At 38.1% G+C, this 18,494-nt stretch overlaps 2 protein-coding genes across 4 annotated transcripts; one reads left to right on the plus strand and one right to left on the minus strand.

Moving 5' to 3' along the window:
• Positions 1 to 179: 179 nt before the first annotated feature.
• On the minus strand, positions 180 to 4,520 carry hddc3 (HD domain containing 3). The gene is made up of 4 exons (XM_022194830.2): positions 4,371 to 4,520; positions 1,952 to 2,007; positions 1,609 to 1,849; positions 180 to 386 (listed from the first exon to the last, which is right to left on the minus strand). The coding sequence occupies exons 1-4, from the start codon at positions 4,480 to 4,482 to the stop codon at positions 256 to 258; spliced, it is 540 nt and encodes a 179-aa protein (XP_022050522.1). The 5' UTR covers positions 4,483 to 4,520; the 3' UTR covers positions 180 to 255.
• Positions 4,497 to 18,483, plus strand: vps33b (VPS33B late endosome and lysosome associated). Of its 3 annotated transcripts, none has more exons than XM_022194827.2 (24): positions 4,497 to 4,637; positions 4,930 to 5,057; positions 5,966 to 6,046; positions 6,155 to 6,216; positions 6,306 to 6,355; positions 7,595 to 7,662; positions 7,749 to 7,794; positions 7,879 to 7,973; positions 8,576 to 8,680; positions 9,727 to 9,817; positions 9,907 to 9,984; positions 11,447 to 11,520; positions 11,604 to 11,690; positions 11,778 to 11,868; positions 11,951 to 12,025; positions 12,825 to 12,889; positions 13,383 to 13,437; positions 13,520 to 13,566; positions 14,512 to 14,644; positions 14,783 to 14,856; positions 15,720 to 15,821; positions 16,499 to 16,574; positions 16,669 to 16,776; positions 18,243 to 18,483. In XM_022194827.2, the coding sequence occupies exons 2-24, from the start codon at positions 4,962 to 4,964 to the stop codon at positions 18,320 to 18,322; spliced, it is 1,839 nt and encodes a 612-aa protein (XP_022050519.1). In that variant the 5' UTR covers positions 4,497 to 4,637; positions 4,930 to 4,961; the 3' UTR covers positions 18,323 to 18,483. The 3 variants fall into 3 exon arrangements, with proteins under 3 accessions (XP_022050519.1, XP_022050518.1, XP_022050520.1); XM_022194826.2 differs by having other exon boundaries at positions 4,515 to 4,637; positions 4,867 to 5,057; XM_022194828.2 differs by having other exon boundaries at positions 4,535 to 4,637; positions 4,961 to 5,057.
• Positions 18,484 to 18,494: the final 11 nt, after the last annotated feature.

Below are 18,494 nucleotides of genomic sequence, written 5' to 3' on the forward strand. Positions count from 1 at the left end.
ACAACATTCACTCACTTTTTTGATTTTCTATCAAAGGATTAATTGATATTGCCTGTCGATGTGTACTTCAAGGTTTTAGATCAAATATAATAAAACTATTACTAACCACTTACAGCATGTCCTCAATTTAACAATATTGCCAGTATATGTAGAAGAATAAATCAAGCAGCACACAAATGTATCAGAAATATGATTTATTTTGATGATTTGAAAATGTATTGCATTTTTAATTTAAATAGTTTGTTCTCTGTGCTGTCAGAGCTCGACTCCTCGCTGTTTGAACAGCTCTTGAAGCTTTTCCTCCAAAACGTAGTTTGTTCCTCTCAGGCCTCTCACCACCTTAGAGGCCCAAACAAAATACTCATAGACCCGCTCGGGTGTCCAGCCTGAAAAACACACAGATGGAGAAAGCAGGGTGACTACATTTATCATTTACTGACAGAACCTCATACATATTAGAGGTATTACAGTTTCACTCAACTGCATTTATCTGACATCTGTAGCTACTAGCTTCCTTACAAAGTTTCATTATTTTTAGCTGCTAAGCAGTTCATTAAGCAGTCATGGTGACTGATCAGGTTATCACATCTACAATGCTAATTTAAAAAGGACCCCGTTTCCCAAATTAGTACTTTTATTTTTGTGCTTTATTGCATGTAGTCTTACACTGTCATTTGAAGGACATGTGCAATAACTTTAATTTTTCTTATTGTCTACTAGATCCACTGAAAAAAAAACAAAAAGCAATGATGTAACTAAAGCCTAATATATCTGGAAATAATTCCCTGTAAGGGTAATCTTTGCTAAAAATCTCCAGTGCAGGGATGTTTCTGGAAATGATTTAGTCTTTTTTCATATATATTTCAGCTATTTAGACATCCATCCATTCATCCATCATCTATACACCGCTCAATCCTCATTAGGGTTGCGGGGGCTGGAGTCTATCCCAGCAGGGGACAGGCAGGGGACACCTGGACAGGTCGCTAGTCTATTACAGGGCTACATATACAGACAAACAATCACTTTTGCATTCACACTTACGGACAATTTAGAGTAATCAATTAACCTCAGCGTGTTTTTGGACTGTGGGAGGAAGCCGGAGAAAACCCATGCATGCACAGAGGGAACACGCAAACTCTATTCTAGCAGCAAGGTGAAATTGCTAACCACCAAGCCACTGTGCAGCCTCTATTTTAACAATTACATCTAAACTAGAGAAGAAATATTGAGAGACAGGCCTTAAACAGACGATGAAAATAACAAATAGAATATTGCCACCATTATAACTTCTGGATTGAGTTGATGATTAATAGTAAAAAAAAAAAAAACTTGAATTTTTGCCACTGAACACATCAGAATGAACTGACAAAATCCCCAACACAGAATGAAAAGATGAACTGAACATGCACTGCTTGGGAAAAAAAACAAACAGGATAATTACAAACATCAAGTCAAATGCTGATGTAAGGTGGAACTCAAGACAGGCTATATATAAAAAAAGGAAGCTAAGCAGAATATGTTATGCCGATATCGGTATAGCTGAGCTAACCACACCCACAGCTGACTCAGTTACAGTTAGTAGCAGTGGCAGAGCAGACAGGTGCTGACCGACAGGTGTGCAGCGGTTCAGGTCCCTCAGGTTGTACAGTTTATCAGCCAGTTTGACCAGTTTGGCCTGGCAGCTGCAGTGGGGCGCGTGCTCCACCTGCAGACGTTTCCGCTCCTCTTTGGGTAAACTTTTATCGTCCGTCACCTCCTGAACGATTCGAGCCACGACGGGCCCAAATTTATCTTCGAGCTCTTCATGAGTGGTGTCGGTGTCCTCCACTGTGTCATGAAGCAGAGCGGCCTGCAGGCAACAACAGCACACAAAGAGACGACACACAGGATGAGGAATAGAGTGACAGACGCGCTTGACCTGCTAACTAACTGATGGCAGCTGATAACATACCTGCAAGACCTCGATGTCTGTGATTCCGGCTTCGAGGCTGAGGATTGTGGCAACTCCTTAAAATACAGACAGAGCTGTGAGTGTCAGAGAGGAAAGTCAACAAGAGGTCTCACTGAGGAGAGAGTTAGGGCAGATATGACTCAATAAAAAACACTAAATGTTCCTATTTCCTGAAGAAAAACATGGCTTGTGTTACTGCATGCAACATACATACACTTCAATGTTTTCTATTTATTTGTATTATTTTCTATATTGTAGATTAATACTGAAGATGAACACTTTTTTGTTTACAACATAATTCCACATGTATTCTTATATAGTTTTGATGCCTTTAGAATTTATCTACAATGTAGAAAATAATTAAATGAAAACCACTGAATAAGAAGACGTGTCCAAACTTTTGACCGGTAGTGTACATTCACAGACATGCGACAGACAACCAACCACACACCAGCGCACATCTGTAGTCACGCAGCCGGACATATTTGGGGTTGTGTGTTCTGTTGTATTGTGTTGTGAAGGAAAGCCTTGAATTAATACATTTTTGGAAGCACTTTCTACTTATTCTGCTACAGAAGTAAATAACAGGATCCTCTGTTCAACTGCAATCATACAAATATTCCCCTCCACTGATAAAATGACGTCAGAATATGTTCACGTGCTACACAATACGTTTATACCAAGATCTGAACATTGGACCGTGACTGATGTGAAAACCTGAGGCTCACCCCTTCCTTTGAGTACAATAGTAGAAGGGGAAAGGTGAAGGCAGGACACGGCTTTTACATCTGACTCAGATCCACTCACACCGACCTGCCCTTAGTAAAAATTAACTGCATACTGTAGCTGAATAACGTCTTGCACAACATAATATAGCATGACTCAAATGATATTGCAGCAATAAAAACATGCTGATAACTTTAAAAAAAAACAACAACTCGGGGACAGTTAATAGCACAGCTGTCAACAGCTTCCTCTCCAGATTTTGGCCCCTGTGGTTCAAACCATCGCCTCACTGTTAAAGACGTTAATAAGAGAAGGCACTAATGAGTTTTTAAAATAACTGACACAGGAACGATATTTAATCTGACAGAAACGGGTACCCAGCCTGTATTCACAGACTGCAGATATGAATACTGAGCAGGCTGGTATTATTTTATATTTCATCCTATGACCATCATACTGTCTGATCAAAACCAGCAAACCCAGATTTTAACTTTATGGGAAGGTTGTCAAACAATTCCTGGAGTCTGTATCTGATTAAGCGCTTCGATACAAAATATAAGGTACTGCACCCTGAGGAGCTCAGACCAAGAAAAGGCTTCTGAAAAGCTTGGAAACTACTCAATAAAACTATAAAATTAAATCTGAAACATACAGTGAAGCTGAGGTAAAAGACCATCTGTTTTTCTCTCCACTCCATACATGACTTTTATGAAGGATCCAAAGAAGGACCTAAACACCGTGAAGCATTTTTTTTTTTTTTTTACAACAACCAACAAAATTCATGTGCATGAAACGTGACAGACTTCTGCTGCCATGACACCTTGGAAGCGGCCTCCTGCTAATATTACAAAATTTAACTTTAATTTTTTCTGAAAGCTTTTTCAGTCGACATCATCTGGTAAATCTCACAACTCTTCAAAAGCAATCTTTGAAGAATGTTTGTGATAAAATAATGTTGATACCCACTTCAATATACTCTGATTAAGTATGAATTTTATAACACTGTTATACTGTCCTGCCGTTTGAACCTATATTCATTAGGTGTATTTTTTATTTATTTATATCTATTGATTATTTTTCACACTGTACTGGGACATTCTGTTTTTTACGTATGCAAAAGCACTAGAAATGACAATAAATGAATCTTGAATCTTGTGTCATCAGCAAACAAAAATGGGCACAGAAAATGTACAAACCTATTTCAAATTATTGATACAAATAGGAAATAATTTAGGTGGTCTAACACATGTTGAATGGAAGTTTTTATGTGAGAATTTATGAGTAAATTTCAAACGGCTTACAATGTTTCCCTAAATTATAAACACAAATTCCAACAATATTTCAGTATTCACAATCCATTAATCAAAAATAATGCCATTTAAATGATAACTATGAATAAAAAAACGTGTTTCTACAAACATAAACATCAATCCTGATACGGATCTTTGATTTTGAGAAGCTGTGATCAATTTATCGAATTAAATGTCCACCATCGGTTTTTTAAAAAATCTCCTTTCTGTAACATGTTTAAAGCGTCACAGCTACTTTATAATGAAAGTTAAACATCAGGAGCTGTTTCAAAACCCTACATGGATTCACTCCAGTTTCGATTTTACTCACAGCTCTGTGAAACTTCCCACATTTACAATTCAAATTTGAAAACATCCCCTCAGATTAAAACCCTCCTTCCTACCTATCGGATGGTTGATATACGGAGTTTCTTCTGGATCTTTCCGTCGCTGGTTCCGATGTTTCTCCGCCGCAAAATTCACCGTATCCAACAGTAAAGCCGCGTCTGTATTCATGGTGTAAACTCAGATGAAGCTCGGTGACAGAAAACAAGAGTTCGGACTCCAACGTCTGGACGCTCTTCTGAAGGTGTAGTGGTCCGTCCCCCGCTGTGTCCGGAAGGAAACAGCTCATCATGGGATCTATTCCGCTTCTGTAGCTACGGAAGCAGGTAGCGGCTAATATCAGCTAAACACACGTTTTTACTCATATTTTAACTGACATTTATGGAAAATGTTCTGTTCTTTAGTTAATTATATTAGTGGGAATTATTCTGCATCAGTGTCAACTTTTTACAATGAATATTGTACGTTGCTGTAATGTGACAGACGTGTTTTTAGCCTACAAGCTAACCTAGCATAAAGATGAGTCGTCTCCTGTATGTTTTCTGTTGGTTGTAGCTTCTCTGTCATCGCATTTCCTAAATCGCAACTGTGAGTGGATGTCGTTTTGTACGCAAACAGTGGATGAGTGACTGTCCCTGTCGTGGTCCAGGATGGCTAACAGCGCCAGGAGAGATTCCCCGGAGCTCCCTGACTTCTCTATGCTGAAGATTCTGGCCAGAGATCAGCTCATCTACCTGCTGGAACAGGTAGAAACAAATCTCAGTACTGTATTTCTGATTGGTTTGTGTAGAATGGCTGCCACCTGGCTTCTCTTGCACACATGCCACTAAATGGATAGACATTTTATTGAGGACACACCTGTGTCACAGCAGCTACAGTAACAGTCAAGAACAAACATCTGACACTGAATATTAAACATTTCTGACACAAAACACTTCAAAGAACTACTAAACCATATTTGTGTCCGTAGCAAGGTGATAAAACAACTTGCATTGTTCAAAATCTGCAGTATAGAGAATATGACCAGCTATTGTCCTGTTATTTTGCATTTTTTTCAGATGACTGTTTACATTAAATTAAATTTTAAATTAAATTGAATAGTTTTATTATTATAATAAGTAGTAGTAATAAAAATATTTTTAATTAAACAGATGCAAACTATAATAAAGAAAGGCAATCTAACAACAAGTTTTGTGCTAGTATTTCCTTTTTTTAAAAAAATTTTGAAAACCTAGATTTTAATTTTTACTGTAAAAATATTTTGGCTCCAAGCATCAGTTATCAATCTCCTTTTGTTACTAATAATTGGTATACATGTAAACCCTGAGAAAACTGTATTGATGCAACTCTATTTGTGAAGCATTAGTCCCACATATATCCTCATACTGCATTAAACACACACCAGAGCACCAAATGTGTAATAATCTGCAGCTGAAAATCTTCCCCTGTAGTTGCACAATATTTCTCTTTACTTATGGTGTATTTGCAAAAAATTTCAGTGCCCAGCTGTTATTGAAAATTGCCTAACCTTTTATAGAATGGAACCATAGAGTCCTGTTTGTGTTGTGAACAACAGAAAGCATATTGTGTGCTTTTGCTGCTGCATAGATTGCCCCACATCTTCACTCTCCCATTTCCTTCTCTTGTTACACAGCTTCCAGGGAAGAAAGACCTCTTCATTGAGGCAGACCTGATGAGCCCATTGGATCGTATTGCTAATGTGTCCACGCTAAAGGTGAACCGCATCAGCTTTTATTCAGCTGACTCATCTGATAAAGACTGTCCTAAGAGAAAACGCAGTTCCAATATCTCTTTCAAACTTTTCTTCTTCCTTTATTGGCAGCAACATGAAGTCGATAAACTCTACAAAGTGGAATACAAACCTGTTGTCAGTACTTCGGCTCAGTGAGTTCTGCATCTTTTACTAACGCAGATGTTTACTTGCATGCACCTGATGTGACAGACTGACTGTGGTGCATCTCCTCCTTTTGCAGACTCTGTTTTCTAATCCGGCCAAGAATACAAACTGTGAAGTGGATTTGTGGTAAGTAGAGAAGTCTCTTTTTTAGGCTTAGCATTATACAATCTTTAATGATTTTTAAAGATGATGATATCAGATGATCTGATGGAGCATCCTTGGGATTCACTGGATCCAACAGAAATCAATCAGAAAAAACTTTATTTATCCCTGAGGGGAAATTAGGTGGGCAAAGAGCGGTGCATTGAAAAAGAGCGAGAGAAAGAAAAAATACAAAAAAATGGGTGGGCAAAAGCAGCAGATTATGTGCAGTGGCAGGCCTGTAGCCAGTAACAGTATGAGTGATTCCTGGACGTAGTAAAGGCAGTGGTGTCCATATAAGTGTCAGAGATGTACAACAGCAGATTACGTACAGCAATAAATGAATTTTTTTAAAAACAGCAAGTATATTTAAAACAGCAGATTGAACAGCAGAATGTACAAAATGGTAACATTGCACAGTGTGAAAGTAAAAATAAGATTACGCCTGACAGTGACATTGTAATATTGTACTTGAGGCAATATTACACAAAGCTTAAAGTTATTATAACCCCTTCGAGTTCAGGAGGAGAACAGCATCGGGGACAAAACTTGGTCTCCCTCTTTGGGTCTTGAATTAAAACAACCACAAATACAGGGCATTACATGACTGAAAATGCAGTTTTGTATGCTGCAGGAGAAAATGTAAAATTCAGTAGCAACAACTACACTCAACAAAAATATAAACGCAACACTTTTTTTTCTGCTCCCATTTTTTATGAGATGAACTCAAAGATCTAAAACTTTTTCCACACACACAATATCACCATTTCTCTTAAATATTGTTCACAAATCTGTCTAAATCTGTGATAGTGAGCACTTCTCCTTTGCTGAGATAATCCATCCCACCTCACAGGTGTGCCATATCAAGATGCTGATTAGACACCATGATTAGTGCACAGGTGTGCCTTAGACTGCCCACAATAAAAGGACACTCTGAAAGGTGCAGTTTTGTTTTATTGCAAAAAAAATTAGCATTTAGCAATATGCAAATTTAGTGTCTCATCAGAGTCATAATCTTGTGCCTTTAATCCTTTTTGATGAGAAAAATGTTTAAGTTCCTCAGATTGTGATTGTTTTGGTAGCCAAACTTGTATCAAAAAATGACCACAATATGCAACCTAAAGTACATGTAGTGACTTCCTGTATTCCTTGAAAGTTGCACCTCAGACCTACTAAATAATAAGATCTTTCACGCTTTGTTCCTTTTTTTTTTTTTAATTCCAGATGTGGCCAATGCCGACAAGGCAGCAGGAAAATTTAGAAGATACAAGATCATCTTTACCCCTCAGAAGGTCTTCTCAGCTCTGCTTTTATGTGTTTGGATTTGTGTTGGTTCAAGTTCCTGATATTTACCTGCTGACTCGTCTTTGTCTTGCAGTTCTACGCTTGTGAGGCCGTGCTGGAGGAGCAGGGGATGTTTGGTGGTGAGCGTCTTTGCTTTTTGTTGTGGCAGCAACAATCACGGAAGAGTGGAAGGAAATGTTGGATTAGTTTTTGTTTTTGCGCAGATGTGACCACTGATGAATGGGCTTTCTATCTCCTTCCACTGGATGACGATATCATCAGTCTGGAGCTGCCAGAATTCTTTCGAGACAACTTTCTGGTAAATACTGAATTAGAGATTGTTTTAATACTTGATTAATTGTTTAAAACAGATATATTCAGGATGCTTATTGTAATAATGTGCCTTTTTGAAGGGGTTCCTTTGTGGAGACGATTCTACACAAAATTATGAGTTGAATCTGAAGTTTTGGCTTATTGTGTAGCTGTCCGGACCACAGCTTTACTATTTTGGTTCATTCTTGCCACTTTTGAAAGGTTACTTGCATCCAGAGGAGGGAACTCTTTTCATCCATCCATACATTCTCTACGCACCGCTTTATCCTCACTCGGGTCACGGGGGGTGCTGGAGTCTATCCCAGCTGACTTGGGTGAAGGCAGGGGACACCCTGGACAGGTCACCAGTCTGTCACAGGGCTACATATACAGAAAAACAATCGCATTCACATTCACACCTACGGACAATTTAGAGTAAACAATTAACCTCAGCATATTTTTGGACTGTGGGAGGAAGCCGGAGTACCCGGAGAAAACCCACGCATGCACAGGGAGAACATGCAAACTCCATGCAGAAAGATCCCAGGCCCACCCCGGGATTTGAACCAGCAAATATCTAAATCTTACACATTAAACTTGTTTTTACAGGCAGGGGACCAGCGCTGGATGAGGACTGCCGGCAGCGCTCTGCACGTCCTCCACTCTCTTTACGGTCCGTTTTCAAAGGTCTACGGGATCGGACGATATTCTAAGGTGCAGTATAAGGGCCATTCCAGAATTAGAGGACTTTCGGGCTTCAAAACTTTTTGAAAAATTAACCTCATTTACAATTTTACATATTGTATAATACTACATATTCATCAGTAATAGGTAATAAGCTATCTAACACTTCATTGACTTGGCCTACAAATTGATAGGGCCATTTTTAGTCCATGTTTTTTTTCATGTTATTTGTTGTTTGCTAACCCTACTCTAATCACAGTAACAGGGTTTTTAGTCCATGCTAATGTTAGCTTTTTCTCAGGACTAGAAGCTAGATATTTAGCTAGCTGTTACTGCCGACCAAGAGGACAAACTGACTGATGGAAAACAATAAAAGAAAAAAGGAAAAATAATTTGCCTTATCCGGATAATATAAGGTAGAGTGAGACATTCAATCAAAGCTGACAATGTTATGAAATATGAAAAATAGAAGAGAGGACATAGCTTTGTTCTACCCATTCTTTAGGAAACTGTTTGATGATGTTAATTAGAGCATATCATGTGATTTACTGTGTTGTTCTTCTACCAGCTAAAAAGGTTAGGCTAACATGGTTGTTGTGGGACAAACGTTCCGTACATAATAATTATTTAAAATATTATGTTGATTAAAAAAATGTTCCCACAATTACAAAAGACATCAATGAAATAATTAATACACAAAAAAGGATGTAATAAAAATAATACATTTAATTTTAACTGTTTTATTTGAGATTTAGTTTGGTCAGCAGGGGGTGGGACAAGAGAAAAATGGGATTTTATGGGGGAACTCCAGACTTATTTGGTCTATTTACAAGTATTTTCAAACATTCTTTTTTTCTACTTTTTTAGATTTGATCTCAGGACAAGTAAATTCACATGCCAACTGCAGGTTTTAGTGTTTCGTACATGGATTTTTTTTTAAATTTAATGGGTGGGATGTAAACTGTCCTAATTCTGGACTGACAAATGACACCAGAGATTGGTCATTGAGTTTAACTTTCAGATTCACTGTGATGTATTTTGGCTGCTGTTTTTGAGTTCTGTGTGTCTGACACCAGATGGCGTACGAGTCATGGAGGGAGCAGGTGGAACAAGGAGAACAAAGAGCTCGTCAAGCAGAAATAGGGAACGTTTTTCTCATCGACAGAGGTGAGCAGCCTGTGAAGCATCCTTCTCTCAGGGGATCACATGCTGTGCTGTGCTTTTCTACCATGCTAACGTTGTTGTTTTCTCTGCAGATGTGGACTTTGTCACACCTCTGTGCTCACAAGTCGTCTATGAAGGGCTCGTGGATGATATATTTAGAATCAAATGTGGTGGGTATCAGTTAACTGTTCAGGGTGAAAATCTGTCCACACTAATCCAGCTAAAAATCAGTTATGTACACTACCATTCAAAAGTTTGGAGTCACTTAGAAATGTCCTTATTTTTGAAAGAATAGCCGTTTTTTTCAAGATAAGATAATCCTTTATTACTCCCCTTGTCCGGGGAAATTCCCCATGTTACAGCAGCATACAGGAGAGCAACAATAAACAACAGTATAATGATAATCATAACAATCACAATACGTTCAGGAGTGTAGGATGGAAAAAGTGGCTTATGGAATGATGTGAAGTACAAGAAGACTCAAATAGCACAAGAACTGTGCAGATGAAGATAACATTGAATTGAAGATAACATTATATTAATCAGAAATCCAGTCTAGACATTGCTAATGTGGTAAATGACTATTCTAGCTGGAAACGGCTGATTTTTTTAATGGAATATCTTCATAGGGGTACAGAGGAACATTTCCAGCAACCATCACTCCTGTGTTCCAATGCTACATTGTGTTAGCTAATGGTGTTGAAAGGCTCATTGATAATTAGAAAACCTTTGTGCAGTTATGTTAGCACGTGAATAAAAGTGTGAGTTTTCATGAAAAACATGAAATTGTCTGGGTGACCCCAAACTTTTGTACAGTAGTGTATGAAAAAGGCCAGTTTACTTTTAAGAGTGAAAATACAAACACTAACGCCACATGCTCAAGGGTACATTTTTGGAATTTCCATTTAAAAAGTGCCCCCAAATTCAGTGAAGAACAGCTCCACAACTGTGAGGCCATAACTAACAACTTTTAGCTCTATGGATTGGAGACACATGGAAGAAGAGAGTAAATATGAGCTTTGTAACATTGAGCCTCTGACACAGATGGCTTTAAACTCTCTAGAAATTTTACTGCAACAGAAATAAGCACAACAAGGCTGCATCTGTTTTAATTGCAGTAATTTTCTGAAGTGATTGTCCTAAAAAGATACAGCCTGGTCCTGGGCAACATATCTCCTTAGTGGGGAGGGTTAAATATTTTGCTTTCTGGATCTTTTCCTTTTCTTCATTGTGGTCTATTGTGCCTATCTGCAAACCCAAAGTCCATGTCCGTGCCAAAGGGAGAAAACGCTGCTGCTTATCTGCCAGAAATGCCTTGTTTGAAGGCCAGGCTTTTCTCCGTTAATTATCTACATCACCATGTAACACATTTGTAACACATTTAATTTGATCAATTCTCAGATGCTGTGTGTTGTTTATATTTTGTCAACATTGCTCTATTAGAAAATCAGTGTGTTTTTTGGCTTTTTGTTGGATGAAGGGAGACATTTAAAGATGTTATTTAGGGACGTTGATAGCATTAATGTAACAATTCAAAGCATAAATGATTAGTGAGGAATCGGTAACAGAATGCTGCGTTATTTTCCAGCACACTCACTTTTTTCATGTCTCATCGGTGCTTCTGTTCTGCAGGATGTGTGGAGTTTAGTCCCGACGTTACCGCCTCGGATAAAAGTGTGAAAGTCATGCTGAACTCTCAGGATAAGGTAGAGCTGCTGGAACGTTCTTCTGCAGATGTTGCACTGTCAGAATTTTACGTTAAATGTCTGAACTGTCGCGTGTCTCACAGGTTTTCAATGAAATCAGAAACGAACATTTCTCCAATGTCTTCGGCTTCCTCAGTCAGAAAGCCAGGAATCTCCAGACTGCTTACGATGTGAGTAAATGTTTCTGTTGATGCTCATCAGGTCGTCAGGTGACAGACGTAGCTCACACTTTGTTCTTTCCTGTATGAATCCTGCAGAAGCGTCGAGGGATGGACATAAAGCAGATGAAGACGTTTGTATCAGAGGAGCTCAAAGGGTTGAAGCAGGAACATCGGCTGCTCAGCCTGCGTGAGTTTTTCTGCAGTTTGTCTGAATGATTTTGACATATTTCAGGTGTATTTGTGAGTAATTACAGGTCATTCTCTTTCAGACATCGGTGCGAGTGAATCGATTATGAAGAAGAAAACAAAGCAGGATTTTCAGGAGCTTTTGAAGACGGAACACTGTAAGAAAATGTTCAGATTTCAGTTGGATAACCTTCTTTACTCAGGGTATTATCAGGGTTTTTCCTGGCTCAGAAGGGGCAACGCTTGATGGTAATAACTGAAAGAAATCCATGCAGTTTCCTATAATTTCAACAGTTGATAAATAATGTGTTTTAGTTTTACCAAAATGGATTAAAACTGACAGAAAACAGCAAAAATCAGCAAACTTTTACTGCGAAGAAGCTGAAATCGCAGAAAAATCCTAATTTCTCTTTAAAAATGACTTAAGAAATGAATTGATTAGGAAAACAGCGGATGGTTTGTTTTGTGCTGATCAGTTAAGCAATTCAATGATTATTTTTAAAAGCACAATCAGATTATTTTTGTTATGGAAACAGCACCCCAAAATATTGTGTGATTCAAAGATAAAACTGGATTCGCTAAATGCTGGATTTTTTTGCTTGGTAAATTGATTAAATGAATGAATTATTAAAATTATACACAGATTTTTAAAAATTATTTTCAACTGGATATTGTTTTCTGCATATTAACATTAACAAGTTTACCATCAGCTTTTTAAAGGGAAGCAGGTTATCATATAAAATAAGTTTTATAACTGCTACGTACACGGAATAAATACTGTTTTTTTGTGATATAAATGCAGGTTTTTACTCAAAGAGTAAGAGCTCTTCCTACACATTGTGGAATTTGTTGTTCTATTTCTTTAAAACTAAACTAAAACCAAACTATGTGATTTATACTTGCAGTCTAATGTTGTTCAGATTATTATTGATGTTGATCTTGTTTCTTTTGTTCCAGCTTTGCTTGAAGGATTTGAAATCCGTGAATGCATTTCATACATAGAGGAGCACATCAGCAGACAGGTGAGTTAAACAGATTCAAGTCCAAAAACTATTTCATACACTACCGTTCAAAAGTTTGGGGTCATTCAGGGAATTTTATGTTTTCCATGAAAACTCTCACTTTTATTCATGTGCTAACATAACTGCACAAAGGTTTTCTAATCATCAATGAGCCTTTCAACACCATTAGCTAACACAATGTAGCATTAGAACACAGGAGTGATGGTTGCTGGAAATGTTCCTCTGTACCCCTATGGAGATATTCCATTAAAAATCTGCCGTTTCCAGCTAGAATAGTCATTTACCACATTAACAATGTCTAGACTGGATTTCTGATTAATTTAATGCTATCTTCATTGAAAAAAAAATTGGCTATTCTTTCAAAAATAAGGACATTTGTAAGTGACCCCAAACTTTTGAACGGTATTGTACATAGACAGAGTCAAGTCAAATCCACAAACATGTTTCAGAGATTCAGATTTATCTCCTGTTTTTTTTTTTTTTTTTTCTTCAGGTTTCCATGATTGAAAGTCTGAGGCTGCTTTGTCTTCTGTCCATCACAGAAAACGGTGAGTTGTCTTTTGTTGTTTTGAAGAAAATCTAATTATTCTCTTGCTGTACTAACAATAGTGTGGTGGTATTTTCTCACAGGACTCCTGCCAAAAGATTTCCGCTCACTAAAAGTACAGTATCTTCAGGTGAGCAGAGAAATGTTGTTTTTTTTTTTGTTTTTTTTAGTTTTCCTTTCTGTGGTTTTGAACAAATAGTTATGACATCTCCAAGTAGACCGGCATTCGACTTTTTCATATCAGGAGTATAACTTATACTTGTCTTGGTAGAATTAGACCTAATATTGAAAGTTTCTTTCTGTGTTTTATTTAAAATTGAGTTTTCTGTTTTTGTTTCGTGAAATGTGCTGTTTTGTTTTTTTTAAATTTGTTAGACAAATAATCCCAGTATTCATGCTAAAGGTAGATGGTAAGAGCAAAGAGTGGTTTGTGCAGTTATGCCTTTCATTTCTTTCATATTTTCAGAATGCTAACATACACAAGCAGTTAGTTTCTGGTCTTTAGTGACTCTTTAGCTGCACAGACAACATGCTGTAATTAAAAAATATACATATTAATCGCACATACACGACATACAGGCAACATACAGATTCAAAAGGATGAGTACAGACATCAAGTGCAATAGAATTCCTTTATTGTCCTTGCAGAGTTTACAACTAAATTAATCAGCATTCTTGTCAGTACATTCACTAAACTGGAGATTTTTTTAAAAGTTCAGTAAGAAATATAAAATTTAAAAATCTTGTACAAAAACTGTATGTACAAGTCTGTCTGTGTTGCAACTCTTTATTGTTGCTTTTTGGTTGTCTTCCTTTAGTCACATTTTGTCTTTCTGCTGTTGTTTTCTTCTGATTTATGGTTTCCTATTTCACTGTACAGCACTTTGGATCAGCTCTTGTCATTTTTAAATGTGTTTTATAAATACATTTTACTAGAATTCGATCCTTTGTGATCTCTCTTGACGGAGAGAAAAGCCTAGAATTCTAATAGTATGTATGGGCCTTAAACATGCTGTCATTCTGAAAAAGATCCACTGGTCTAATGTGTAACGTTTTCTCTGCCTGGCCTCCTCAGAGCTATGGAGTGGATCATCTGCTCACATTTTCCAACCTGAGGCAGCTGGGGCTGCTGGTTGAGCAGCAACCAGGAGAGACGCTCACTGTTATGGAGAGCAGAGTGGGCAAACTGGTCAACGACAAGACCGCAGGTAAAACAGGTTTTACTTTTAATCGCTTTCGCCTCTGTGTCTCATCTGTAAGAGCCAAATTAGTGATTTTGGTGTGTTAGAAGCTTTACAATTTTGCATTTCCCGTCCTGATCCAATTTTTTTTTTTTTTTTTTCCAGGAAAACTGACAGACGCTTTTTCATCTCTGGCAAAGAAGAGCAATTTCAGAGCTTTAAGCCGAAAGCTCAACCTGGTGAATGATGATTTTCTTAACCCTCCTGTTATGTTGTGGGTCAAATTGACCCATTTTAAAGTATTTTTTTAAATAGTTAAACTATTTTTTATTAAATAAATCTTCTTTTCCTTTCGGCTTTTCCCTTCAGAGGTCACCACAGCAAATCAATTGCCTCCATCTAACCCTGTCTTTTGCATCCTCTTCTCTCACACCAACTACCTTCATGTCCTCTTTAACCACATCCATAAACCTCCTCTTTGGTTTTCCTCTAGGCCTCCTGCCTGGCAGTCCTCTGTGTCCCACCATTTGGTCCTCTGCTCTGCCTTTGTACTCTTCTTCTACTTGGCTTAATACGTGTAATCAGTGTAGAAAATGAAAATGCTTCATTTCACATATTTGCAAACCCACCCTGAACAGAAGAGGTGTCTTGTGTTAATTTATCAACTCCATTAAATGGAAGTAAAATTAAATTTTTAAAAAATCAAAGTCATGTAAAACTATTGCATTTTACATGTAGGTCTTCTCAGTGTACCTTAAAAAAAGTTTTATGCATGTTTTATATGGAAAACAAGTGTTTTATCCTCATTGAACCATGATCTGTGAGAGGTGAAGTAGACCACTGTACTAAACATTGATAGAAATAGTTTGTAATGGAGTTAGTAATGAGATTTCAACAATGGTTTTGGGGATTTTTTTGGTTTCTGACTTTTTTGGATAATTAAACCTGCAGACCAAACAGGTCAAACTGCCATCATTGCTGTCCCTTAGAAACAAACCTAACAGGAGAATTAACCGTTTATCTCCAAAGTCATGTAAAAGAAAGCTACAGAAGTATAATTTGTCTGTATGTCATTTAACCTTTTAATATATTTTGTGTAAAGGTGCCAAAGTCAGATGAAGAATATGACCTGCGAGTCCCTCGAGACATGGCCTACATCTTCAGCGGTGCCTACGTCCCTCTGAGCTGCAAACTCATCGAGCAGGTGAGTAAATCAGCTGGACTTGTGTGACTGTTAGTACAACAATCAGACTTTTTACATGGTGTTCATGGTGTTTTGGATTAACAAGAAATTGATCAAGCACCTGCTGCTCATCCAGAACGCTGCTGCCAGAGTCCTAACTTACACCAGGAAACTGGACCACATTACACCAGCTCTCAGATCAGTACACTGGCTTCCTGTTAGTCAGTTCAAAGTCTTACTCCTGGTGTACAAAGCTCTGTATGATCTTGGACTAAAATCCATCCTGGACTTATCTCCATATGAAGCATCCAGAGCCCTCAGGTCATCAGAGACAAGTTTACTGTGTGTTCCCGGAACCAGGACTAGTGAAGCAGCATTTAGCTATGATGCTCCTCACCTGTGGAACAAACCTCCTGAACGCCTGAGGTTCTGCTCAAACTGTCGGCTCTTTTAAATCAGGCCTGAAAACCATACTGTTCCTGCAGCTTTCTCTTTGATGCTCAATCTGTTTTCTTGTCTTTGAATGCAATTTTATGATCTTAACGTCTACTTTTATGCTTTATTTCTATGATTTTAATGTATGTCTACCTTTAAATAATTGTTCTGAATGTGTTTTTTTGCCATTGTAAAGCCCCTTAAACTGCCTTGTGTATGAATTGTTATACAAATAAACTTTATTGGCTTTGCCTTTTGTGCAGGTGTTGGAGCGAGATGGCTGGACGGGGCTTGAAGAGGTCACCAGGCTGCTAAATGGAAACGAATTTGCCGTTACAGGTCAGATCACCACAATGTCTGATGCATAATTACAGGAAGTTGAGGTTGTTGTTAAAGCAGAAAATGTTCTTTCTTTTTTTTTTTGTCTCATCAGGCAGCAACGGAGCAAAAAATGATGCTCAGCGGATCATCCTGGTCATGTTCCTCGGTGGATGCACCTTCTCTGAGATCGCTGCTCTTCGTTTCCTCGGCAGAGAGAAAGGTAAACACGGTCCAAATGATTGTTTGGTTTCAAGCTGCTATGTTAGTGACTGGTCTAATGAGGCTTCTGGCGTAGCACTTAGGACTGGTAGCCTGGCTTCTAGAATGGATAGTGTACCACCTTTGTACACTGGAGCTGGTACTTGGGTACCTGGGGTCGGTGGAGCCAGTATTTGGGCACCTAGTGTTGCTGGGGGACCTTGGGATGCTGAGGGGCTTTGGACTGCTGGGGGACCTTGGGCACCTTTGGGACCTTGGGTTGCTGTGACACCTTTGGGACCTGGACTTGCTGGGGCATTTTGAATTGTTGGGGGGCCTTGGGCACCAAGGGATTGTCAGCATAAATATGATGACTCATAGAGCAGAGGACTTTCAAGGCCACTTTGTTGGTGTTGCTGTGGTTTAGTTTCAGTTTTTTGACTTTGCGAGCTTTGAGGTGCTTGTTTGCACGTGAACCACAAATTTTTCCATCACACCTCGTACATGATTAATATTTATACTTGCACCAGTTTCTATTTATTAAATACACTTTTGTCTAGAAAATAAAAACTACCTCACATTGCGTTCATTTTGTTTCACTTTACATATGCTTCCTCACAACGTTAATTTAAAGCTGAATATTATATATTATAAACTATTTTTGTGTGTCAAATGTTCACTATTTCTTTTATGAGTCACTGTTTCTTAAAATGTTCAAAGAAGAGTCCTGGAAAAGTGCAGTATTTTCTTGAGAGAAAAGCTATATTCCAACCCAAGTAAATATTTATTCAGAATTTTTTTTTAATTTTCCATATGTGGTGAACTTTATGCTTTCTTGCTATCAAATTTTACAGTTTACAATTGCATGACCAATTATCTACAGTTGAATACATTTTTCCTATAATTACTTTAAAATAGGGGCTGCACTGTAGTGGTTAGCACTTTTGCCTTTGCAGCAAGAAGATCCCTGGTTCAAATCCTGGTCTGGGATCTTTCTGCATGGAGTTTGCATGTTCTCCCTGTGCATGCGTGGGTTTTCTCCGGGTACTCCAGCTTCCTCCCACAGTCCAAAAATATGCTGAGGTTAATTGGTTACTCTAAATTGCCCGTAGGTGTGAATGTGATTGTGTGTCTGTATATGTAGCCCTGTGACAGACTGGTGACCTGTCCAGGGTGTCCCCTGCCTTCGCCCGAGTCAACTGTGATAGACTCCAGCACCCCCCGTGACCCTAGTGAGGATAAAGTGGTGTATAGAGAATGGATGGATGGACTTTAAAATAGTTCCTCTATTGAAACTACTTGGCAATTACACAATCCTTCGGGATTAATAAACTATCTATCTACCTAGCTATCTATCTTGTACTTCAGAATTAGAGACACCCCACAGAAAGCCTCAGAATTGTACATTACTGACAAATCTGCTGAGTCAAATGAACTGAAATGAAGAGGTAAAATATTGTAACAAGCAATTCTGTTTTCTTGTTCCAGGTTATAAATTCATTGTGGTTACAACTGCCATCACAAACAGCTCAAGACTGATAGAGTCTTTGCTGGACAACCATGTATGAAACCTGTCAGCACATTGTCATGGACAGAAACCAGATGCATTCCTGTCGCCTCTTGTCATTCATTCCCTGCAGCACCAGATACAGAAATGTTCACATTTGGTCTGTTTGTGCCACAAAATAACTGTAAAGATGTATAATGTGAATAAATGTTTTTTTTTTAACATGTTACTTG

The sequence above is a fragment of the Acanthochromis polyacanthus genome, chromosome 2 (assembly GCF_021347895.1).
Source record: "Acanthochromis polyacanthus isolate Apoly-LR-REF ecotype Palm Island chromosome 2, KAUST_Apoly_ChrSc, whole genome shotgun sequence".
Classification (NCBI taxonomy): domain Eukaryota; kingdom Metazoa; phylum Chordata; class Actinopteri; family Pomacentridae; genus Acanthochromis; species Acanthochromis polyacanthus.